This window comes from Excalfactoria chinensis, chromosome 17, assembly GCF_039878825.1.
Source record: "Excalfactoria chinensis isolate bCotChi1 chromosome 17, bCotChi1.hap2, whole genome shotgun sequence".
In the NCBI taxonomy this organism is placed as follows: Eukaryota; Metazoa; Chordata; class Aves; order Galliformes; family Phasianidae; genus Excalfactoria; species Excalfactoria chinensis.
The window spans coordinates 3,805,546-3,830,792 of NC_092841.1; the positions used below are offsets into that span (position 1 = coordinate 3,805,546).

Below are 25,247 nucleotides of genomic sequence, written 5' to 3' on the forward strand. Positions count from 1 at the left end.
CCGTGCGCTGCTGCAGCGCGGGGCTCCTCCCGGCAGAGGGCAGCGCGCTCCCGGCTCGGCCGCTGCGATCCTGCTGGTGGATAGTGCATCCTGCATAGTGGATGTGGCGGTCGGTGCTGGTTCCGACACCCGTCCCACCGCAACGCCTTTGCGCGGGGCTCTTTGCTCTGTTCCGGACCTCCTTAGCACGGGGGCAGAGCGGTTGTCTCCGTGCCTCGTGCTTTTGTGTCACCTCCATCCGGTAACTCAAACCAATGTGGAAGTTCGAGCTTCAGAAGGCGGGTGGGAAGGAGCGGGCGGCCCCCAGCAGGGCGCTGAGCAAAGCAGTGCAGGGCGCTGAGCAAAGCAGTGCAGGGCGCTGAGCTGCAGGGCTGCTCGGATGCTCAGAGCCCTCAAAACACGGAGGGGAAGATCAGCGCCGTGACCGATCGTTACTAAGAATACAACGATCCGCACGCAAACAGCCGCTTGATCGGATTACCGATAACGATAAATGGCAGCGAGGATCACGGCTCGGCTTCCTTCCTTCCTCCCGCCCTGGGGATTTAATCCGTCTTCCTTTTGTTTTCAGCCGCTCCATACAAACATTCCGCTCCCAGGACTCCCCTTTTCCCCTGTGGGCGCGCTCCTATGTCTGCTCCCGCTGTGTGCAGTGCGGAGCTCAGCGCTGCCTTTACGGCTGCATAGCTTAGATCTGATTCCACATCGCTTCGTGGAGCTCATCCCCCAAGGGGCTGGAAGCCTTCAGTGGTGGGGCTGTGCTGCAGCTCCTGGCAGCGCTTTGTGCTGGCTCTGAGCAGCCCAGTCTTTGGGCTGTTTGCTGTGCTCTCGTAACCCGGATACTCTCAGCACCCTGATGGCAGTGAGTTTGTGTCATCTATGGCTGTGTACCCAAACCGGGAAGCACCAAGGATGTCACCCCGGTGCTGCGGTATCACCTGGTTAGCAGGGCTATGGTTTGGTTATCTCATGTGCCTCCTGCTGCTCGTGGGGGAGCGATGCTCGGGGTTAGATGTGGGTGTCACCTGGTTGCCATTGGTAGCACCTGGCTATCCCGGGTACCACCTGCAGCTCCTGAGTATCACCTGGTTGCCATGGCTACCGCCCTGCCATCATGGGTACCACCTGCAGCTCCTGGGGCAAGCTGGGCGATGCTCTGGGGTTTGACATTGATGCTCCTCGCATCAGGGACATCCTGCCGTGCGATGCCAGCTCCCAGCAAGGGCTGGCAAGGTCTGAGCATCGCACGGAGCCCAGCTGGCCCTCCATCCTGCCCTCCAAGAGCCCATCCAGCCCGGAGCGGTGTTCTCCCCCATCCTTGGGGCAGGCTCGGGGTTGGGCGGGGAGGGGAAGGGGCCGGGGCTGTGGGCAGGGCCGAGGGAGATGACGCCGGGTGAAGGCAGCTGAGAGCCTGCCCAGCCCCGCCGCAGGCCGAGCGGGTGGCCGCGCACTCGAGCTCCGGCAGCATGGACGTGGCCGTGGACCTGTACCTGGCCGTCCCGTTGCTCTTCACCGTCCTGGCCATCGTCCTCGCTTCCGTCTTTGTGAAGCTGCGGGGCGGCGAGGGGCAGCGGGCGGCGGAGCGGCAGCCGGAGCCGAGCAAAGCGGAGCCGAGCAGGGAAGAGCCGAGCTCGGGCGCCGGGGGCGAAGCGGAGCCGCAGGGAGCGGCTGAGGGGCCGGGGGTAGAGGGGAGCAGGGTGCCGGTGGAGGAGGTCGGGGCGGGCGGCGAGGGGAAGGAGAAGGAGGAGGAGAAGCAGAAGGAAGAGAAGAAGGAGGAGGAGGAGGAGGTGGTGGCTGAGCAGAAACCCACGGCCGAGCGGAGCCCCGAGAGCATCCCCCGGCCGCCTCCCGCCGCCGAACACCGGGAGCAGCAGCAGGAGGAGGAAGAGGAGGAGGAAGAGAGTAAGGTGAGGGGAGGGAGGCTTGAGGGAAGGTGAATTGCATGCGGGGGCTGCACGTCCTTTCCCAGGAGCTGCTCGGGGTGTGTGTGCACTTTCTGTCCCCACTCTTTTGTAGGTTGCATCAAACAATCCCCCTGCAGCATTAGGCTGCCCCAGCTGCTGTCCCAGGGAGGTCTTCCTCCTCCAACCTCTCCTCCCTCCCCCCCCCAGCATCCTACAGGCTTCCCACCCTGAGCGGTGACCCCTGCTTGAACTATGGGGGGGGTGGGCAGCACTGCCTGGTAAATCCTCCTCCAGCTCCGGATCTTGTTTAAAAATAAAAGGGTGACCCAGCGGCCGTGGAAGGAGTTCACCCTGCTGGCTTCTATGGGTGATATACTAATGCTCTGAGCCACGGGCCTGCGGACCCCGAGGGGCCCAAACTCACTGTGCTCCTCCTGGGGCCACCCCTTGTCTCAGTGGGGGATGCAGGCAATAGGGCGGCTCAGGAGCCCAGGAGGGATGCAGGGCATGCAGACGTGTTTGGGTTGGGGAGCGCGGCCCTGGGGCCTGGCTGCCTGCTGGCTATTCTTAGCAGCATTGCTAATCCTCGGTGACTGCATCCAGGCTGCTGGGCAGTGTACAGACAGACAGACAGACGGCCGTTGTCTTGGAAGGCATCACCACTGACTCACCGGAGCACAGTGGGCGAGTCCCAGTGGGTTGGTACTTCTGTGTCCCTTGTTGATCCCCAGGGCACTGCCTGGCCCTGTGTGCTGGGACCTCACCCCCCTCCCACCTCCTCCATCTCCCATTTCCTTCCCTGAGTCTCAGCATCATCCTTTGGCCACAGGGATGGCTCTCAAGCAGACCCCCATCGTCACAGCATCCCGAAAGCACGGGGAACATCTGTCCATCTCTGGGGTGATTTATGGGATTTATCAGTGCTCTGAGTGCTTTGTAGGGCCGGGGAGCCTCAGGGCTGCCATTCACTGGCTGCATCCCAGCTGGAATCGCTCAGCAGCACCCAGGACGTGCAGTTCCTCTGTTGTGTCATTAACATGAATTGGGAATGTTTCTCCTCCCTCCTGGCTGCTCTTCAGTCCCGTTTCCCTGAGCAGACACCACTGCAACCCACACCTCCTTTAGGAATGTGGCACTGCAGTTCTGTCTGCACAAAGGTGACCGTCTGCATGGGGTGCTCCTGTCCCCTATGGGTGCCCCACTGAGCACAGCCACGGCCTGGAGGGCACTGTGCTCAGTGCAAGGCAGGTGTTACAGGTGCGGATGGGAAGGAGTTTGGTTGGAGCATTGAGAGCTGCACAGGCTGGAAATGATCCCTTCCCTACTCGTGGCTGAGGGCTGCGGTCCCTCAATGTGACTCAGCAGAGGCTCAGGCAGTATCTGTACTGCTGTAGGCTTCTCAGCAGACCCAATACATCAGACAGCGGTGGGCTGTGCTCAGCACTCCGAGGCCTTTCTCCTTTCTCCTGCTGTCTGCTCAGCACGTGCTGCTCCAGACCCTCTGCAGCCACCAAGCACTGAAGCAAGTGCAGATGGATGAAGCAGCGTCGGTGCGCTCAGTGCATCACCCTGCTGTCTGTGTTCCCTCCTGCTGCCTTCATGCTCCATTCTCTGCCTCTGTCCTACAAGGTGCCAGCTCCCACCCTATAGGGCAAGGTGATGCTCTGTCTGCTGGGCAGGGCTGAAAGAGGGGGAGTGAATTGGGGAAAGGAGCAGAAATCCCCAGTTCTCCCATTAGTTCTCCTGCCTTACCCAGGGGCTGCTGCTGTGCCAAACTCTGCCCAACACCTTCCTTCCCCACCACTTTCCAATGGCTTCTTCCTTCCCCTTTCCCTCCTGGCTTCTCTTTTTCTGTCTGTCTCCCTCCCGCCTTCCTCTTGCAAGCTCTTGCATCAGGCTTGGATCAGAAGGCGCAGCCATAAATGGCAACGTGGGGCTGGGAGCTTCCAGGGCAATTTTCTCCCCCCTCTTTGCAGCCCGGGACCTTCCCATTTCCCTGCAGTTGGGATGGATGAGGAGCTCTGCTTGTCCCCATCCTGCCCGTGGGATTGGAGAAGGGGTGGGGGGGCCCAGCAGCCCCTCGTGTCCTTTTAGAGGAGGGGGAACCTACTGTGAGGATGGAGGAACCGGCTCTGGTTGGCCGTAAATGAGCTGAAAACTGGGTGATGGGGAGCCCAGCCTATATCGCCATGTGACAGAGGGGAGGCTTTCCCACCTGAGAGCTGCTTTAGGGCTGGGAGAGGATTCATAGGGTGGGAAAGCCACAAGTGGGCCTTTGGGGGGCCCAAACCTCCCCAGGGGTCCCATCCTTGCTGCTGCTTTTGCCTGCAGCCTGCACTGCCCAAGTCAGGCTCACACGTGGGCGTTTGCTCGCTGGCCATGGAAGCTAAAGGGCAAAGCACATTTGTGATGAGCTAACAAATGCTTAAGCCCTACAGCCAAGGTCTGCCAAAAGCCAAGATATTGCTGCATTGTTATTTAAGGTAATGACTTGGGGGATTTTAACCCTGCTCAGTGTTTAGGGGGGCTGTGATTTGGTGATATTGCTCATGGGACCACCCGGCAGCTCCTGCTGGGGGTGACCATCCCACTCACGTACTGGTTGTGCCGGCCAGTGTCAGCTCTGCAGAAGCTGCTCTGCTATCCTGGCAGCCTGACTGCTGCATCAGCATCCCCAGGGCTGCTGCTGTGCCTTCCCCTGCTCTGCAGCGCTGTGGTTCAGCATCACCACATCCCTGTGTGACTGTGGGGTAAAGGCTGTCTTGGGGAGGGGGGCTTTTCTAGGCTCTGTCTGTGTGTTCAGGGTGCAAATGTGCTCCTTGGACCTGTACCTATGGCCAGGAGCAGTGCCTGCCTCATCCTTGTATGCATCCCATGGGCTGACTGGGGGAGCTGCTCCCAACCAGACAGATAGAAGGACGGGGCTGTGGAAGTCAGGGCTGTAGCGTGGGGGGAAGGGAGCTGCTGGCATCTGTCTCCGAGCAGAAAAATGCTGTGCTGTAGTGAGCAAGCAGCTGCCACGAGGAGGGCTCCCCAGTGTGACCACAGCACATGGCAGCCCAGGCTGCTCCCCCTCTGCTCCCATCAAATGTTTCTTCCAGTGGGTTGGAGCAGGAATGTTCCCTTTCCCTGGGAGCACCCCCAGGGCCAGGGCTGAACATCCCCTCCCAATGCTGCTCCATTGGGTGCTGCTCTGCTGGCCCCGGGGATGCCCAGGTGTCAGCAGTGAGTGCCCATGTTTGGAAGCGTGGCTCAAAATAGAGGTGGCTGCTGGGGTGTCAGCCACGCGTCCTTCTGGGGAGCTGGGTGGTGAGGAGAAGCCAAGGGGCTGTGAATAATGCGCATTCCTCACTGATGACAAACCAAGCAGTGCCACGCTTAGAAGTGGATATAAAGCCATGTGCTGCAAACACAGTGTGGGGTCCGTCCTGGTTCCCCCTGTCTTTCTTCCTGTGTGATGCAGACACGTGTGTGGGCATTGCCTGCATCCCAGCCTTATCTCCGGGGCTGGAGCCGTTCTCTCCCTCCCTGCACTCCATCTGCAAAGCATCCGGCCTTGACAAAGCTCATTGCAGCTCGTGGGAGGCACCCCCAAAACTTCCAGACTTGGTTTGTGTTAAAACTCCGTGCTGTTGGATTCCTCCCTGTGCATCCTGAGCTGAGATGGCTCCTGCTGGGGTCAGCTTTGTCTGCCCATGCCTGAGTGGGATGGATGCTCCTCTTGCTGGGCCCTTCCAAGCCCTGGACCCAGCTCCAAACCTCCCTCCCTGCTCCTGGGGTTATTTTTGGTGCTTGAGGGCCCAAGGGAGGAAATGACTTTAATGGCAGCCCCGTGGGCATGGAGACATGGCCGTTCTCATGACACTGCTGAGCAGGGAGAAGGAAGCAGACTAATGAACACTGCTCATTAGCAAGTATCCCTTTCCCCTCTTCTCAGCATGGGACAAGGAGGCAGTACCCAACCTCGAGGGCTCTCATGGGTGATGCAGAGCAGCACCTTGTGCTCATGGCTGCTCTGTCTTTTCCCTCTGCAGGAGGAAGATCCAGACTCAGATAGTGAGAAGCTGATGGTGAAAGAGACAGAGGATGATGATGGTAAGTGCTGGGACAGCAGGGGATGGTCTGAAAAGCTGAGCCCCAGTGCCTGGGGATGGGCCCCTATCCCTGAGCAGTGCAGGGGAGAAGGGCCCAACATCCCAAAATGAAAGGAAACTGGGATTCACACACAAGAGAATGACAGCCCAGGGGAAGGAGTCTGTATTTCTAACTACCTGGGAGCAGATGAGCAGCTTTTCACCTTGCTTCCCATGATCCTGTGGGCTGTTTGCCATAGAGCAGCATCCCAAAAGCTCCTTCCTCCCCTCCAGGCACATCTCTGGGGTCTTTAAGCAGAGCCACATTTAACTAATTACTCAATTAGTTGATTGGAAAATGATGAATTGCCCCATTGGGGTGACTGTGCTCAGAGAAAACAAAGCAGATGGTCCATCAAGCAGCAGCGTGTCCTGGGGCTCTGCTCACTGCTGGCACATCCCCCCTGTGCTGGTGCTCCCCCTGCCCTGCCCCACTTTCCTCCCACCCTGGGTAAGGCACAGCATGGCAATCCCCAGGCTCAGGAGGATTACCCTAATGCCACAGGGAATCACATTTTAATCTCACAAGGTGGGAGAAGCGCCTTCCTTCTGCAGGGGACTGGGTTCTACAAAGACATGTATGTGTTCCACCCTGCTGGGCTTCCATACAGCATCACTGGTGTCATTGGGTCTGGTAGATCTGGTTGGATGAATGATGGGCGTCTGCTGCCCAAAGGATGCTCGGTGGTGATGCTCTGCCAAGGTTTGCCCTTTTAGGTTCATGGCTATTTTGGGGCAGCTCAGATAGAGATGGGCATGGCTCATGGCTCAGCATCCCCATGAACCCATCATGCACAAGAGTAACCCAGCCCCACTTTGGGAGATGGAAATCAGGAGGTGACTGCTGAGCTCAGAGGGCTCTCACCCAGCCCAGCCACTGCCAGCACTTGCAATGCAATGCAGGAAAAGAGAGATGAAAGACAAATATTTTCTCTAATACTCTCCCGGCCAGGCTCCTGGTAAGTAGGTCATATCTGCGCTCTGCAGCCGGCCACGTGAAAGCCCTGCCTCCCTGCTCTGTGCTTCCTGAAGTTTGTTTTCAGTCTGCAAAGAAAGTTCCTGAGCTCAGAAAGCATCCAGCAGTTCCCAAAGCCGCAACACGTGGGCAGTGAATAGGTGATAGGTGGCTGCCTCTCCTCCTCTCTGCTTGTTCCTTTCTGGTAGGGCAGCAATTAAACTGCCCTTTTTGGACAGGCAAAATCTCTTTGGCAGAGAACTGTGTGGGGGAAGTGGTTTGAATTGTCCTTGAAATCAGGCAAGCTGTACAAAGGTAATGAAACAGCTCCTGGGCTGCACCAGGGCAAGGAACAGGATGTTACACCCTCTTTCTATTCTTTCCCACCCAGTATCTCCCAAAGCAGCAGCAGCTGATTTTTCTTTCCATACACTTTTAGGACCACTTTGATGGGGTCTCGGTGGTGCCCGGAGGTATCACTCAGGACAGTGGGTTTGTGGGTAACATGTGATGTCTGACTGCCTGTGCATCCCTGGGACAGCATCTTCTGTTTGTTGGATTGCTCAGAAGGAGCCCCAGGGCTCTATGAGGGCAGCAGCTGTGGGTACAGCTGTGCTGAGCGGCTGACACGAGGCAGCCCCGTCCCACAGTCCTTGGCAGATAAAGGTCTGTGCATCAGCAGCTGCAGATAAGCAGCTCCACGAGCCCCCCAGGGCCACCCTTTGGATCATCCCCCTCTGCTGCTGTTCTCTGCTGCCTCTGGGAAGATAAGGAAGGGGAGAGGTTTCTAAAAGCAAACAGCGCTCTAATGAAATCCGATTGGAAAAGGATCGGCTTTGCCTTGGGGTCTGTGAGCTCTAGCACTAATTAACCCAAGGCTGAGATGAAGAGGTCTGGAAAGGGCCCCTGGGCAGGAGGGGAGATACTTTCTATGGGTTTCCTGAGGTTCTGGAACTGATGGTGGAAGTCTCATGGGGTGAATGCATGGGAGCGGGGCTGGGCAGGCAGCTCCAGCCCATGGGTGCTGAATGTCCATCTCAGGTGCTTTCTGTCTCACACCATCTCCTTCTCTCCTTTGTCCTGCCCTCTCCAGCTGCAGATGAGACGTTCTCTTTTAAATACAGCCCTGGAAAGCTGAGGGGAAACCAATACAAGTCAATGATGACCAAAGAAGAACTCGAGGAAGAACAGAGGTATGCTGGGTGTCCTTTGTTCCCTTCTCACCTAAGCCCATTCGGCTGGCACTTTCTTGAAGCAAGATCTCACAGCGTCACAAATACAGTCACAGGGATTGAGGAGAAACAGGGCTGCGGTGTTGTCTGTATCACTGGAGCTGGGCAAGCTCCTTCTCTGGATGCTCAGAGCCAATGTCTCACCTGGTGCAAGCTGGTGTATGTCCATGCACCCATTGGCACCGTGTTGATTTCCATCCATTGAGGCTCTGACTGCCCCCTCTCCTCCCTTTGCACTGTCAATAGCCTGAGGGTTTGGGTACAGCTCTGAAATACTGGAGCAAAGGGAGTGAATGTGGAGCTTCAGAGCTCCATATCCCGTGTGGCCCACAGCAAGCTGAGGAGATGCCGGTCCCTCCCTTGTCATCCCAATGGAAGGGCTGTGGGCCACAGCTCTCCATGCAGGCTGCCCCAAACATGCTGATCCTGCACCATTTCCCTTTGGTTTAGCCCCACTTTCACACCAAGGGATGCTTTCCCTTTCAGGTCTCAGGGCTCACTGCTGTGCAGCACTGCTAGGAGCTGAGCTCTGCTTAGGCTGTACACCCTGGTCTCAGCCATGCAAGCCAGCTCTGGCTGCCTCTGGGCTGACCCTGCATTGCTGGCATCAGGAAATATTTGCTTTCTTCCTGTTGTTATATCTTTATCATGCCTGGAGCCTGTACAACACTTAGCCAGGTCTGTTGGCATCACTGCTTTCACATGGGGAAGGGATGGTGGAATGAACGGAGTGCATGTGAATGAAACCCTCAGGGCTCAATGGGAATTGGTTTTGGGGATCCTGCTAAGCACCAGCACAAAAATCCACCGCAGAAGGCATGTTTAAACTCACTGCATCTGCAGCTCCAGCAGCCAACTGAGCAATCACTGCGTGGGGGTTCAAACAGGAGACCTGCAGGGCTGGCTCCTTCGTGGCAACAAATGCCACCAGGGTTACTGGGGATGGTGAGGGGACATCGGGTCTCACTGCATCCCCAACCAAGGTTTTGAGCTCTGGACTGAAGGATGGGTATCAGTGCTCGTGTTGCAGGGCAGAGCTGTGCCCCGAGGGCTGACAGATGGCACCGAGGATCCTTTAGAAGCTCTCAGCAGCTCCCACAACGAGGGGCCGTTTGCAGCGTGTTTTCCTACTGCTCCTTTTTGCTGTCTCTTTTCCCTGTTTATGTCGTTCATTTCCTTACAGCAGCTTGATGAATTCATGTTTTTACTTTTGTCCTGCTTTGTTGCTGGCTTATTTTCTTCCCTCAGTTCTTCCTTGTGCCATCAGCAGCTTCTCATTTCAGGGTGCTGTAAGGGGTCCAGGTGAGCAGAGGGCAGCAGCTCAGCCCGGCCCCTCGGCAGCCCCATCCCTCTCCCTGGTTCCATACATTCTGCACCCTGACCACTGCAGACCCGCTGTGACCCAGGTTTGCCACCTTTATGTTGCAGGATTGAGCTGACCTCTGATCTCACATCTCTGTAGCAAGTACCTTAGGTCCTCGGCCACAAACATTCTTGCAAATCTGTTTGGTAAGGACGCGCCGTTTCTTAGAAGTAGTGGTACCATTGATAACCTCTGCTAATGTGGTTGGGTTGGGTTCTTTCTTTCTTTTTTGGCTTTTGGGTTTCATTTTAGGGGGGGGGGTTTATTCCTGAGCCATCTGTCCCACCTCCCCACCCACCTTCCTTCTTCCCTCCCCATAACAGATTAATGAGTCCGCTCCCCCCTGTTCCATCTCACTTCCACAAGCACTCCAAAGGGACCTGGAATGGAGGGCTCTCATGTCCAGGTGCTCAGCTCTTCCATATGGGTACCTCAGCTCAGACATCCCATAAACGCTTCTATTTCCTGACGTGGAAAATGAGGGCAGTGGAGTGAGCTGGTGGTTCGCCCTAGGGCACGTAGCTAGAGGTGGGGGCTCAGCCTGCTGCCAACCCTCCAGTTGTCCCATGGACCAGCAGACACCTGTGGGAAGCAGATTGGAAGCAGCATCCCCAGAATGCAAAGCCTCCATTGGGACTTTCTGTTGTGGTCTCATCTGTCATCAGGAGCCCTTCATTTGGGAACACCTGATATTGGAAATGCTATTGAGAGAGGGCCTGTGTGCCTGTAGGAGAGCAGAGACATGCAGTAGGAAGGGTTGTTTAAACAAAACCCCACTTCTGCTCATACTCTGCATCGCTCCTGAAGTTGTGGTTGCATTGCCTGCCATTCACTTGAATCTTGTGGCTTCAAGCTGGTGCTAAATCTGGACTCAAAGGGGAAGGAATGTGACCTTCATTGAGTGATGCAACTTCCTGCTTTTTGATTACTTCAGTCTTAAAAAAAAATAGCAGGACTTCTCAGGAGGGGAGGCCGGTAACTCCTGTTGGCAAATACATCTGCTTGGCTGGTGGCACTGCACACCTGGTGGGTTACCAGCACTTTGAGAACAGAAGCACGTAGTGTTTGTTCCTCTGGGGGGAAAAAGCAGCCTGAGCAGGAAGGGGAAGGGAGCAGGGGGAGGATGCAGCCTTGAGTCAAAGCAGCTCTGCATAGCTCCCAAATCCATCTCTTCTGCACCTGAGGCTTTTGGCTGCCTGTTCCCATCTGCAGCTGCCATGGTGCAACACATGGGGATGTGGGACCGGAGTGGGCACAGGTACAGCCCATAGGGCTGTTAGTGGGTTTGTTTGTGCAGTGAGCACTGCCAGCTGCAACAAGGCTCTGCTTTAGTACCAAAGGAAACAACCAGGTGAGAGATTCCCTTAGGTTTTTGTTTTCAGTTCTCTCTTTCTCCAAGATAGAGCAAGTCCCAGTGAGTCCTGGTTGGCCTTGGTGATGCTGAGTCCTTTCCACTCTTCCATAGGTGTGCGGGCTGAAGAGAAAGCAGACCCCACATGACAGTCCATAGGAAGGTCTCTCCTCTTTGTCTTCGCTTGTTTCTGAGGTTTAGGGAGAAAAATGGAGGTAGAAAAGCAGAAGCTGCCCCCAGGATGTGGGCGCTGCAGCTGCATTTCCCCATCAGTCACCTTTCGTGGGCAGTGTGAAGACACCAAGATGCTTCTCATTGCTGCGTGGGCTGCAGCACTAAGCAGAGGCTGTGCTTTCTGCCTGTGTACTTGGATGTTTGTGGTTTTGCACAGCCTAAAGTAATGCCGGGAGTGGAGTGGGAAGGGGAAAGCAAGAAAAATGGGACAACAAAGTCCCTGACCCAGAGGGGCCCAGCTGCAAATAGGAGGGCACCTCCAGAGCTGGACAAAGCCCCACAGCACTCTCAGTCCCTTAAGGCAGTGTCTGAGTGAAACTCATTGCCCCAGACTTCTCTGAGCCTGCTGCTTGTAGGTGTGCTCGTGGATGGCTCAGTGGTACCACAGTCCAACCTCTGTAAAGCTGGGAAGAAGATAGGAAGGGCTGCTGCATTTGCTTTGCTAGTAGGCATGGTTCCCATGGTCAGCTCGGCTCTTCTAGGATCAGTTCTCTGGCTCTCCTGGCCAGCCATGGGTGGGTTGAGAAGGCACTGCTTGAATCCAAGCTAGGCTTATGCAAGCAAAGGGAATAGGATGGCTATAAATTTCACCCTCTGTCCTTTTTGTGGTGATCATTTAGCAATGGAAAGCTGGCTGGCCCTCAGCTGAGTACAGAATGCTTCTTGATTACAAGGTGTGCTAAATAAACTCAGGCTTGGACCCTGGAGTTTCAGCAAGGCAGGGTGCATGGGCAGACCTTAGCTGCAGGGAAAGGCAGAGAGGAGAAAGCCATCCCTTGCTCTGCCAGACATCCTGGATCAAATGGGGATGCAGCTGCGGCTGTAGGGAGAACCGTGCCGAAGTGCCGTTTTGAACCAGACAATGCTTGCAGTGATGACTTGAGAACACAAGGGCAGGAAGCAGCTGCTGGGATTTAGATGATGGGTTTTGACTGATTTTTGAACACATCCACTGCTGGCCCTCCAGAAATAAGTGGGTGGCCTGAGTTGGGGGAGGTTGTATTTCAGGAGAGCTCTCCATCTGCATCTGTCCCTGTCCACTTCCTGCATTGCCATCACATAGCCCTGGCTTGCTTGCTTGCTGTCCTTTCCTGTCCAGCATGGTGCTTCATTTGGATGAGGGAAGCTGGTAAGTTTGGCTTTCTTTGGGTTTTTATTATTTGTTTGCTCTTTATCTCCTGCAGCACGATAGTCGTCCTGGGCTGAGGGAGGAGGAGTAGCAGCAGGGGGCTGCAAACACTGGATGTGGAGCTGGGTTTGATCAGGCTGATCACCACTTCAATGCGGCCACCAGCCATGGGGATGGCACTGGCTATGGGGAAGGCTGCCTTCAGCCACAAAACAGCCCCTTGGTGGAAAGGGAAGTGGGGGTACCCACCAAGTTCCCCTAGCTATGATGCTCCTCCACAGGGAAAATGTCTATGAGGAGTCAGTGGAGCTGAACTCAGGCCCTATTTATAGAGCATCTGCTTGAGTCATGAGTCCCACAGAGCAGCTCAGGATGCCTCCCTTGGAACCACAGGGAAAGGGGAAGCCAGTAGGGCCCTTCCTCTTCCATCCCAAGGGGATCCCTCCACCAGCTCCCCCACAGCCTCTGCAGGCTGCGAGTCCCCAGCCCTGGGATGAGGTTTCAGACCCTCCTTTTGAGCTCTTTGGTTCTTCCTTTTGGCTGAGCTCCTGAACTGTCCCAGCTTGTGGCTGCTCTGCGTCTCCCTCACCCAGCGCTCACAACTTGGCTCCATTTGCTTCTGCTTAACCCCACGCAGCATGGGCAGCTTGCTGTTCTCTCTGCTAACTCTCTAGGAGCCTGGGCTGCCTCTCCTACGGCACCACGGGCTGCAGGAAGCCAGGCACGGAAGCATAGGTTGGCCCATCTGTTGCTTTCTCCACTTCTGTGACATGGACTAAGGGGGTCCAGGAGCACTGCAAAGGGGTGAGCATGGAACTGGAGGAGGTGAGCTGAGCTAGCAGAGCTCAAACTGCCTTCCTGGCTGTGCTGTGGCCTTTTCAGCTGTCACTGCTGTGGCTGGGAAGCGTAGGAGGCTTCTGCCTTGAAATGGCACTGAGCAAGGGCAGCTCAGCCTTGTCAGCCTTGTCCTTGAGCTGCTGGGACTCTGCTCCTAATTGCACGCACTCTGGCAGCCTCAGCTGCCTTCTTGGTGTGCTGAGGAGCAACAAGCATCCCTGAGGTCCTGTGCACCTTCTGGCTGTTTGGTCCCACCGGAGGAATTTCAGATCTGTGTAGGTAAATTCTCCCGCTGATACCTTTCACTCTCTCACTCTTCCTTCTTAAAGCACCGTCTCTCCATGTTCCGCTGTTAAGTTCTCTCTCCATGTGTTACCCACTGACTGAAGCAACTGGCCCACAGCCTTGGGACCAAAGGGAAAGCTTAGATTTAGTATGTCCTTTCTCGTGTTGTTCCTGCAGTACAGTGGTCCTGGACATGATGGTCACTGCCAGAAGTGAGGTGGTATCTACCCCAAGGGTAGAGACATAGGAAGTGATGGTGATGAGACTGTAGTAAGATGGGAGGAAAATGCTTGGGAGGGATCTTGGTTTCCCAATGCCAGGCCCAGTGCCCATGGCCTTTCCTCACTGCTCTCGAGCCTCAAAGGTGAATCATAGTCTTGGAGCGAGAAGAGCCTGACGCCAGAAGGTATGTGCCTTCCTTGCCAGCACTTCAGACCAGATGACTGATGCTCCTGAGAAGCTGAGTGCCTGCTTTACCTGCTAGGGAAAGGAGCTGGGAATGCTCCACGCTTCTGGAAATCAGCTTTCCAGATGAAATTCTTCCTGAAAAGGCTGCAAGCAATTCCCAGAGGTGGTTAGAGCAAGATGTTTAGGGACCTTCTTGGAGAGTGTCAAGGCTCCTCTGGAAAGCTATGGGCTGTGGATGAGCTGTGGGATTTCTGACCTCCTGCTGTGGATTTTGACTGCATGAGGGACATTAGCACTGAGACATTAGTCTGCTCTCTAAGACAAGAAGTCCATGCCCCAGTGCCAATATCATTGCTGAGCTGGAGTGAGGGCAATGCTTCTGAGGCCATCAGAGAAACAATTGGTTTCCATCTGTGCTGGAGATGCTGATGTCAGTTCATAGAGGAACTGCAACCAGGACAAAAAGGAAGGGATAAAAATGTCCTTCCCCTGCCCTCAGCAGCAGAGACCAGTTACCTCAGGCTTTGGTCAACCTCATGCTCCAGTGTTCCAACCTTCAGCTCCTGAGCTGTTCTCAACCAACGACCTGCCCTTCTCTAAGCTCCTTATTCTCCAGTTGCTCCTTGCATATAACCACATCCAGTTGATCAAAGGTATGATTTATTGACTTGGCCCTTAGCTGGGGCCAGAACAATTTGGATAATCTATATGTGAAGAAATAATCCATACAGACTTCCAGTAAAAGAAGGCCATAACCTGGATTGATTCATGTGCTGTCAGGGGAAAGAATGCTGGCAAGGCTGATTTCATCATCCACGTCAAATGGAAAGGAGACCCAAGGATAGGCAGTGGCTCGTAGCTCAGCCTCCATCCCAAAATGATTAAGTCTCTCAGGCTCCATGGCAGCAATGTCAGAGCTTCTCAGTTTGGGGGATTATATGGCTCTGATGTTCCCACGACAGTCTGCCTCATGCTCTTTAATCCCTCTCCCACCTTGCTCCAGGAGCAGAAAGGGGTATCCCTGTTTTGCAGATGGGGAGTTTGTGGTTTTGACAGATATCCTCCATCAAGTCCATGTTTTGTTTAAGATCTCACTCCTACTGTCTGCCTGGCCCTGTCCTTCAGGTGAGCATCCATGCAGAGGGGATGCATCTGAGCCCCATGTGCTCTCCCTGATGTCCTCCATCCCTCCCCACTCCAACTGTGGCACGCTGGAGGGGACTTCTCCTTCTGGGCCCCCGTGGCAATGAGCTTATGCCCTCATGTGTAAAATCTGATTAAGCTTGTGTGGCTTGAGCAGGATGATCTGACCGTCAGCACAGCGAATCCCACAGACTGATTATCCACTCTGGAGCATTTCCTTTCTTTGTCATAATGGGCCAGCCACTGAGCATCCCCAGCACTGCCTGAGGAACCCCGGGCTGTTGTGAGGCTTCAGCCTGCATCTCCCATCCAGGACCCAGGTTGCAGAGTGTCTGTATGAAACAGCAGACGGTTGAACCTTTTTGCAGAGGAATAAGGAAGAAATGAGGTTGTAAATTGCCTTTATGTTGTAGCTGTAAGGAGCAGGTGATTTCTGAATGAGACTCAGGTGTTATGGATTGTGAACCCTACTGAATTCAGGGGCATTAGGCTGTGGTACATCTGTGTATATCCACAAGAGCAGCTGCAGCAGTCAGGGAAGAGCATCTGAAGGGTTCAAGCTGAGAATTAGGGACCAAATTCATGCTAACAACATGCATGCTGCAAGACCTTGGGGAATGCCTGGATGTCTCCACCCATAGAACGTATTTAATAATCTCACCCTCCTTCCCTGAGACATTAGGAGAGGAAGGAAGCCCTGAGGTTTGTAGAGTCTGTTGGTTTTGCCTCCTTTCTTTGGTCAGACAGATCAGTAGATCATGAGCAGACGTACTGCATGGTGAAGCCAGTGCTGGATCCTGGCTCATCTGGTTGCAGGTGGCAGGAGGAATCTGGGCTGTGCCAGCAGCCTAAGGCAGTTCTGCATGGGACAGTGAGGCAGTAATCCTTGGAGCTAATGAAGGTTTCCAGTTAGCTGGGCTGCTTCAGCTCTCATCATAGGTCAGAAAGAAAGACTGCAATTCAGGTTTGGTGCCAGACGAGAGGATCTGCACTTCTTTGACTGGGTTTCAGCTATCCTGCTGCAGTGGATGAAGCGATGTGCCTCCTGCTTTGAGGCACGTGGTTTGCAAACAGTAACTTACTCATCCCAGAGGGAGAAAGCCGACTTGCCTTCCCCTCTGCACACACTGAGTTATCCCCTTGCTCATTAATGTGAATAATAACCTGAAACCATCCTGAGGGGTGAAATAACTGTAATATTTCTCTTCTCTCCTTGTTTCTCTTTGCAGAACTGAAGACTATATGAAGTTGTCCCTAGCCTCCTCCTAAAGGCATCCCTTGGCATCTTTAAAGGCTTGAGAGAAATACCAAAAGCAACTAAACACACCCATAAGAGAATCCATAAGCCCTCAAAACTTGGCATCCCCTCTTGGTCTGAAGTTGAGTTCTTCAAAAAACTCCTGTGGTATCAAGTTTAAGGAGATCCTGTTGTGTGTCTCCATGGACTGGGGCTGGGCCCAAGGAGTGACTTGAGTTGTGTTTGGGGGGGCTGGGATGTCCTAAATGAACCTTTCTCCCTCTCCTTCAAACAGAACCCAAATTGGATACCAAATTTGCAGCAAGCCTATTAGTTATGTGCATCACCACGTATTAGCCCTGCCGTGAATTCAGTGTTTCTTTAGAGGGGTGGGTGAACTGTAGCTCATCTCCCAGACCGGCCTGGATCTTCTACCAGACTACCAAGTTGTTTCTTCTTAGAGCCAAATCCCTCTGTATTGCTGGGGAGTGGGAACTGGCTGTGATTTCAAACATGGTGTAACATTGCTTTATTCCAAGGGGTGGAGGCACAAAGCGGGATCAAAGTAAGGGAGGGAAGATGGTAGCTGACTCAAATCTTACTTCTGTAGTTATTTTAGCAAATTGCTGGTCTTGCAGGTAGATGGAAGACTGGAGAAGTGATGAAGGTTGATAGCTTAGCTGTTGGGTTTGTGGTTGAAGGCTTAGGAGACCACACTTCGGCTGTTGTTATCTGGATTCATGCTTCCCTGCTCTGTTCCCAAGAGGTGAGACCCAAGGAGTTAGCTATGGCACTGTGGGCTCCCCCAGCTCAGGATGAGACTGGGGGGGTCCTGGAAGAGACACCCTCCCCATTCCTCTGCCCGCTTGCTGTCCCATTGCCCTTTTATCTTGCGAGCCCAGTGGCTTGTCCACAGCAGCCACACCTCAGCACCTCAGCTCTATCAGGGGATGAATTTGGCTGGTTGCACAGGCCTGCTTCAGGCACAGCAGGCTGCAAATGAAAGCCAGCTGGTTTGTGAGAGTGAGAAGAGGGCCCAAGTCCCCTAGTGATGTTGTAGAAACACCGGGCTGGCCGGGAACGTGTCCTTCAAATTCCTCTCTAGCTGCAGGACAACAGCCTCTTGGCTAAAGCTGCAAACATATCAGAAAACCAACAGGCTGCTTTTTCTTTATTTTTTTTTTTTCTTCTTTATTTTTTTCCTTTCCTTTTTAATTCCTATGCAGACGATACTTGAAACCTTGTACACAGTTGTCTTTTCCAGCGCCTGGGGTTGGCAAATTCTTAAATAAAAGGGCTCATTTAAAGAACAGCAGGAGGCTTCGGCTTTAGAAGAGGCTGGACTGCCCCTTCCCAGCCAACAACTGCAAGCGTGTTCAGTGGTTTGCATATGAATTTAGGCACACCCTCTGCTTCAACACCCCACTAGTACAGCCGCTGTCTCCCTTCGGTGCTGGCTAGCTGACTCTGTGTCCCAAGCACCCAACTATGCAAAGAATGCCTTATATACATTGTGTTTGTTACATGGCAATACGTACATCCAGCAAAGTCTATAGTTGAGTCCGGATTTTTGCTAGTGGCAGCGAGTCAAACTATTTCTTCAACTCAAATGGCTGTCTGGGTATTTTTTACTTCTGTTCTGTCTGTTTGTTTTGTATCTGATGGTGGCTCTTATACGAAGGACTGTAATTCTAGTGGCTTGAATCTGTAAAAATTGCCTTTGTTTGGTCCAATAAACCTTTGAATAGTTTATTTGCTTTGTGCCTGCTCTCCCTGTTTCCAGCAGCTTGTAACTTCTTCCTCAAGAGACTTGTGTTGAAAATCTGGACTTTAGGTTAGAGGTACGTTCTGTTTTCTTGTGCCTTTTACCCCATAAGTGACTCCATTGACTTCAATAGGAATAGAGTCAGGCTGGTGGTGAAAGTCTGGGGTTCTCCCTTGTTTCTGCTGGGGCAGCTGAGTGTTGCAGTAGCATCCTGACCTTGCTTGGCTCTGGAGCAATTAGCAAAGTTCCCCAAAGCGGAGCTTTGCCCAGGATTTCAGTTGCTATGAACACAGACGCTCAGCAGCTCCTGAAGCTCAGATCTGCTTTAACACACCTACAGCTAACTGCTCCAAAACTCCAGCTAATTGTGAAAGTTGTAGACTGAAGCGCCTAAAGGAGCCTAAGGGAGTTAAGCATGCAAACTCGATTCCCTATCAAGAGCAATTAGGCTGCTTTGAAAAATCCTTCATTAATCTATTTTGTCAGCAATAAGTAAAATCCTCTTTGACTTCTTGAAGCCAAGTGGCTTTGAGGACAGCGCTTACGGGAAGAGAGAACGATTTTCCTTGTGAATGGGATAGTTTTGATCTGAAACCATCAGGAAAATACAACCTGGAGCACTACAAAGTTGTTTTACAAGGTCGCCTTTGATAGCAGAAACTCCTTTTTGAATTCAGTTTCATGTTTTTGATGTCTTACTCCTCTTTCCCAGGCTCTTTTCTCTCCTTATCTTTGTTTTGCTCTCCCTTTGTTGTGGATTAAGAAGTGCAGAGCAGTAACAGCTCTTTTTTATTTCTGCTTTCAAAGGTACGGTCATGAAATTTAAAAGTCAAGGGGATAGACAAGATGTATTGACGCTGTGTTTTAAAAAGAAGTGGGGATTGTCAGTGAACTCAGTTTTGGAGACAAGAATACAAGGAAATAGAGCTATAAGCAGCTGAAGGTTTCAGTAATGTTAATGTCTGTGAGATAATAAGTGATGGATGCGGATCTGTGCGGAGCATTCGCAGCTGGCACGTATTTCTGACATGTGGGGCAAAGACGTGTATTGGATTTCTCCACATCAGTCTGGAAATGTGCCCTGTGGTACCCAGTGGTGATCCAAAATAAAACACTGATCAATAATGAACTGTGCTTCACCTCCTCTGGTCTGGAAAGGGCAGTCGGATGTGTTTCATGTAAGCACAGAAACGTGCAGAAGGGATAAACAAATCCAGCCTGTGGCTAGAGCTTTCGTAACCAAAAGATCCCAACATCAAGATACATTTGGCCTCAAGATAATTACATTTTAATTGTAATAGGAAGTAACTGGAAAATGAACTTTCTTTTACCAGGATGTTCTTTCTTCCTGCTCTGCCTGTAGTGATGGTGCTGGGAAGGCAGATGGCTGCTTCTGCTTTTGCCAGGGCTGAGCCCAGAGGGGAAAACACAGAGCCTGATAGGAACTTGGGATGTGAGGGCTCCTCAGATCATTCCTGACTGTCTCCTTCCATTGGTTCTTGGTGTGTGTACTTCTAACTGTTGATGCTGTGCTCTCTTCCTTCAAGTAAAGGTTGTGTCCTGGTTTTGCCTGTCAATAGGTATTTTTACTGCTCCTATTATGGAAACGGCTAATAGCTTGTCCACGCAGGATTTGCAGGAAGACTACCTCAGGTTAACCAATGGCCTCCATTTAAGTGGATTAATTACAGTGTATTAAAGCCCTGTGCAGAGAGCAGGCTGTGATGGGGACAAAGGACACTCGACAGGGCGACTGTAGAAATAAAAGCAAGAATCAATATTTCCAGCTGAGGGGAAGTCTAATGATGCTAAAAACACAGAGGAACAGCAAATTGGATTGCAGCAAATCTGTGCTTTGAGTTTCCATTGCTGAATTCTGACTCCACAGACCTGCCAGATTCATTTTGACCTAAAGGTGCAGGCAGTTGCATCTGTTCATGAGGCACTTGAGAATACGTGATATTCTCATGCAGCTGACCCTTCCTTATCTCTAAGCAGTGAGCGGTAAACATGTGAACAATATAAGCTCTCCTATAAAGATTCCTCAAACAAAGCATTGTGACAGATACCAATCTTTGTGCTGCAGGACGTGTAACAATGGTTAACTGCTTCAGGTAAGGCAAAAAACAGGGTATGATCTTTTACAGGAGCCAGAAGTAAATCAACTGTTGAATTTCATAGGGCTGGAAATCTGAGCTAAATGGTCCACTGGTCAGATTCTGCCCATGGAGGAATTGTCTCATTGCTGGACAATGTTCATCTCACTTTTTGACACTGGCAGACAAACTCTTGAATCAAAGCAGATTTCAGTCTGTGCCCTTATCTTCCAGTGGCTGGTTGAAGTCGTGTCCACAGTGGAATACAGCCTAGTCTCTGGTTTTACAGTAAGATATACATTTAAAACTCAACAGCTATTCCTGAATTACTCTGCATCCGCGTGCTTTTATTACAGAATGAAATGATGCTGTGCTGATGAAGCTTAATCCATTTTTGCTATAGAGCCAGCTGAATTGGGACATGATCTTACAGATTTCCACATGTGGAGTTATTCTGAAGCTGTGAGCATAGATAAGCCCTAAGTTACTCCTCCAAGGCTGGTGCTAAAGCAGAGTTTTATCTCCTTATGTAAATAAATTCAGAGAGGCATGCAAGATAATTAGATAGCTGGGAGGGTGAAGGATGCAGAACCAGAGGCTATCCCTTTCTCATCTTGCATGGGCAGATTTCCTGCAGTCAACAGGGCTTGTAAAATGACCCACGTTTGGTTTCATGTTTTATTTGGTGAGCTTGTTCAGAGTGCCTGCTCCAGACTGGATATTCCTACTTCTCCTTTTCTTGTTGACAGGGTTCAGAGAGAGCAGCTGGCTGCCATCTTCAGGCTCATGAAGGAAAAGAGTGACACATTTGGAGAGATGTCTGAAGGAGACATGAAGGAGCAGCTTAAATTGTATGATATATAACCATCCAGCCAGTGAAGATGATGCCCAAAAGTCATCTTGGCTGTTAGTATAGAGGACTGTGGAGATTGTAGTGCTATAAATGTGTTTCAGTAGTTATTTTGCATTTCCAGGTTATTTTGCAAATGCATACAGGCCGGTGATACGTATTTCTTAAGACTTGCAATTTTTCACCCTTTTAATTGTTGTTTGGGTTTTTTTTTCTTGAAGAACTGTAATGGCATTTTCGACTCGCATAGAGATTTTCTCTCTTTCTGGCTGAGCCATATGTCTCAGTCACATAAACTAGTTAAACTTGTAACTTCTTCCTGGTTGTGCACTGTAGGTATGAACTTTCAAACCTAGTAATGTATTGGTTTGATAGCTGAAGGAAGCCAAAGATGACGGAAGAACAGGTTTGAAATGGATGGAAGAAACAGTATCATAGAATAATTCAGGTTGGAAGGGATGTAAGGAGGTTTGTAGCTCAACCTCCTGCTCAAAGCAGCATCAGCTGTGAGATTAGGCCAGGTTACTCAGGGCTTTATCCTGTTGGGTCTTGAAAACCTCCACAGATGGAGACTGCACAACCTCTCCTGGCAGAGAAGCTTCCAATTCTACGGTTAGAAAACAAATAGCCAAAGCCAAAGCATTAGTGCTGAGATTAGATGTGAGCTGCCATTCTCATCTCCTTGAAAGGAATGCTTCATCCCCCCTTCACACTGGCTTTTTGAAACAAATCCAAGATGGTTCCGGCTGACCCCGCTGAGCTCAGCTTCATGCCTGTGAAAACAGCAGCTAACTGCAGCCCGGGAGCAAAGACATCTCTTCACCTCATGACACTGGTAAAAGCAGTGCAGAAAAGTGACTGGCATTTTAACAAGGACAACTGTGTTCAACTCAGATCCTGTTCTTGTAATGCAAAAACGATGTGAGAATCCATGTACTTAGGAAATCACTGTGAAGCTATCAAGTGTTTTGAACAGTTTTGACCAAACCTTGGCGGTTTAGACAGAGTAAATCAGACAGCATTCCTAATTTAAACTGAATGTCTTCTTGTGTACCAAGTTGTGACTGAACCTAAATATCTGAGCGTCCTCTTGTTTAGTACATGGTCAAAGGTGTCTCACGATGTGAAAAACCAAGCAGACCAACATCTTGCTGTGTTGAGGAACCACAGTTTCCTTTGTCAAACTGTAAAACAGAAGAAAGGTAAGAAATGCCCATTTAGGAATTTTGTTCCATCTGGGCAATGGGATTTTTTCCCTAAGGTTATCATTGAAAGGAAGCAAATGAGAAATCAGATCTGTAAGACTTTTTAGACTTTACTTAGTATAGTTTGTTTCCTGAGTATGTTTTTGTTTCTTCTTTTATATCTGGGCCTCCTCTGCATAGGGATATGTCTGAAAATCACCTCCACATGCACCTCATTGTTAAATGGCACTTGCAGAGCCTGTTCCACACAGGGAAAAGTGGCTGCCAGCAACCCATCCCACCTCCACAATGGCGAGATGCTCTTGGTGGCAAGACAGCAGTAAAAGCTGCCATCTACAAGGCCCGTATTTGAGAGAAACGAAGCTAAACCCGTCGAAGCCCCAAGGCCACGTCCACCTGGAGAGGCGGTGCATGGGGCGGGTCAGCAGCAGGCCTCGTTGCCATGGCAACCGCCCGCGTTGCCACGTCTTCCGGCGGCAGGCGCGCATGCGCAGTGCGGCGCCACCAGCACGGTAAGATGGCGGCGCTGCTGCTGTGTGTGTTCAAATAGTTTCCAGGCTGGTCTTGAGGCTATCGTAGCACTAAAAAAAGACAAAAACAACCTTTGTTGTTTTCCCTTCACCAAAGTCCTTGGTTCTCTTAATTTCTGTGTCCAGGCTCCATATGTGTGACAAAAGAATGTGAGCTGGTAATAGGCTGCTTTTATTCAGCGGCTGTGAGGAGTCAGGGAGGTGGTGCGATATGGGAGCAGCACCAGATGGCGAAGATTCCTGAGGGTAAGGAAAATGAAGAGCTGGAGTCATGTGTGAGGCCTTCTGCTAGGACAGGGGCAGAGCAAAGCATGAGTCCATGTGAGTCATAGTTACCTTTTGTGTATTAAACACACGTAGTAGATCCCAGCCGGGAGCTTTGGGATAGCTGTGTGATGTTCCTTCTTCTGAAGCAGAAAATCTCGTGTCGGTAATGCTGCCTTAATTCCCAAAGTAGGTCAGGAATGCAGGCACTGAGGTAGGGATGTGTAGTGTGTGAGTCACGGCCTGATCAGCTGTTGAGAATGCTGTGTACTGCTTACGTTCCTTAACTGCTAACTTGTGTCTGTAACAATAAACAGAGGAAGCGTTACATTTGTTTTATCTTCTTTTGTTGCATAGAAGTGGGCTGATCTCTCCTTTTCCCTGTGAGGGTAATGCTGTGCCTGCTGGGGGGAGCGTGACTGTTTTCACATAAAGCCAAACTGTAGAGTTTTCACTGTGGAAACAGATGGAACAGCCTGGGGAATCCTAAGCAGCCTCAACACACCACCAAAACTGGCAGCACTAACTGGGCCAAACATAGCGGAGGAGTTGCATGCCTCCTCTGTGTGGTCATTTGTGGGCTCATTGCAGCACGTCTGGCTGTGAAGCTGTTCCCAGGGTGAGGTATGGTGACTGTTTGTCTCCTCTGGAGTCATTTTTTCCACCTCAGCAGTGAAAAGAGATTGCAGTCTTGGTGCAGAGAACACTTGGTGAGAGGCGGTGCTGCAAAGACAGAGCTGCCTGGAGGTGGAAAGTCTGATTCTTTGGGGAGCTCTTTTGCCACTCTCCTAAAATGTCTGAGCTTTTCTTACCCAAGGTTAATATAAGTGCAGCCTTAGTGCACTTATAATTGTGATAAAGCTTACATAGTGCCATTTCTATAGTTAGGTGGCAGGTGGTGGGATGGGAATGCAAGTACTGTTTATCCACTGGATGGTGCTGTTGTTCTATGCAAACAGCAGAGGTCCTGAATAACTACAACTGGAAAGCTCAGGTACTGTTTTTCTTCAGCAAGAATTACAAAGAAAGATGTGCACAGTCTTTTCCTCCTTAGCAAATTTCTGATGAATCCTGTATGTTGTGATGTACCTTTTATCTGGCATTCCTGGGTCTGGCTGAACTTAATTACTAAATATGGGAAAAGTCATATTTTCACTGGTTCCCACCCAGCCTGTTTCAGTTCTGAGTAATTCATCCTCACTGGGACCAGATTGTTATTTTTCATGTAAATCTTTCCTCAGTCCTTCAGTTCCCAAGAGCTCAGCTTTGTTTCATCTTCAGGATGAGTATTTGTTGGCTCAGTGAAGTACACTAAGTTAGCTAACAGTCACTGGAGTAGAAGTTGGTTGTCAAGAGAACTACTTGTGTCTGAAGGAAGAAGACTTCTGTTTCAAGCAGCACTGCATGAAAATTGTAGGTTAGGTGTTGCCAGTTATTCCTCCTGTGTGGGCTGGGTTCCCTTGACCTGCAGCAAAGGATTCCTGTGTCATATCCGCTGTCCTTGTGGTAGGATAGAGCCACATGGCATTAACGAGGAAGCAGAATAGTAGGGCATGTGAACCCCAGTCACCCTGAAGCAGGGGAAGTGGCATTCTGAAGGCTCGTTTCTAGGGGGAGGTTGTATCTTTCAGCTATATTCAGGCTGTCTTAGTCCTTCTTCCCTCTTGTGTGTAGTCCAGTTGCAACAACCCTACCACTGCACTGTTAAATTGACAGTGCTGTGAGTGGGATAATGAGACAGATCCCTAAAATGTCCTGAGGAAATTGCACGCTGCCCCACACAACCCTGTTGTCTTCTATAATCTGTCAGCACAGTGGGGGAGGAGAAATTGCTGTGTGGTTTTACACTTCATTCAGTCAACTGTAGGATCCCTGATGCTGCCCCTGAGGTCTTCAGGAGACTTTGGCTGCAAGCACTGTCCCCTATATCTGTACATACAAACATCCACATTGGAGAGGGATATGATTCAGCTGGGAAGTATTGGTGATGGTTGGACTGGATGATCTTTTAGGTCTTTTCCAACCTTGATAATTCTGTGATTCTGATTCTGTGATTCTGAGAGCAAAAGGATGGCAGGAAGTCTGATGTAGTGGGTATATAACATAAACAGAGATAAATTTCTGTGTGATACAAGGACATAAAAGAAAACCCTGCACCATAGGTTCATGCACCTCGAGGAAGAGCCTTCTGGGAAGCACCCAACACAGGAATATTCTACCTGGGATGCGATGCAGCTGCGTGGTGTGAAGATCCTGCAGATGATGGTGTCAGCCACGCTGCCCCTCCAGGTGGGTTCCGGTAGAGCAGTGAGAAGATCACCAGCTC

The 25,247-nt window shown here is 51.4% G+C and overlaps 1 protein-coding gene across 4 annotated transcripts; it reads left to right on the top strand.

Annotated features, from left to right (window-relative positions):
• The first annotated feature begins 1,363 nt into the window (after positions 1–1,363).
• On the top strand, positions 1,364–25,210 carry MXRA7 (matrix remodeling associated 7). Of its 4 annotated transcripts, none has more exons than XR_011905480.1 (5): positions 1,364–1,907; positions 5,939–5,999; positions 8,086–8,185; positions 20,822–22,903; positions 25,084–25,210. XR_011905480.1 is itself a non-coding variant. In XM_072351728.1 (5 exons), the coding sequence occupies exons 1-4, from the start codon at positions 1,467–1,469 to the stop codon at positions 9,684–9,686; spliced, it is 636 nt and encodes a 211-aa protein (XP_072207829.1). In that variant the 5' UTR covers positions 1,364–1,466; the 3' UTR covers positions 9,687–9,733; positions 16,204–17,968. The 4 variants fall into 4 exon arrangements, 3 of the variants coding, with proteins under 3 accessions (XP_072207829.1, XP_072207827.1, XP_072207828.1); XM_072351728.1 differs by lacking the exons at positions 20,822–22,903; positions 25,084–25,210 and adding exons at positions 9,653–9,733; positions 16,204–17,968; XM_072351726.1 differs by lacking the exon at positions 25,084–25,210 and having other exon boundaries at positions 20,822–23,248.
• Positions 25,211–25,247: the final 37 nt, after the last annotated feature.

What these genes read in the sequence shown, in the direction of transcription:
- MXRA7 (XM_072351726.1), top strand. Translation starts at nt 1,467, where the DNA reads ATGGACGTGGCCGTGGACCTGTACCTGGCCGTCCCGTTGCTCTTCACC. An exon ending in AGAGACAGAGGATGATGATG is followed by an intron (nt 6,000 to 8,085) that starts GTAAGTGCTGGG and finishes TGCCCTCTCCAG; the next exon opens with CTGCAGATGAGACGTTCTCT. An exon ending in GAACTCGAGGAAGAACAGAG is followed by an intron (nt 8,186 to 20,821) that starts GTATGCTGGGTG and finishes TCTTGTTGACAG; the next exon opens with GGTTCAGAGAGAGCAGCTGG.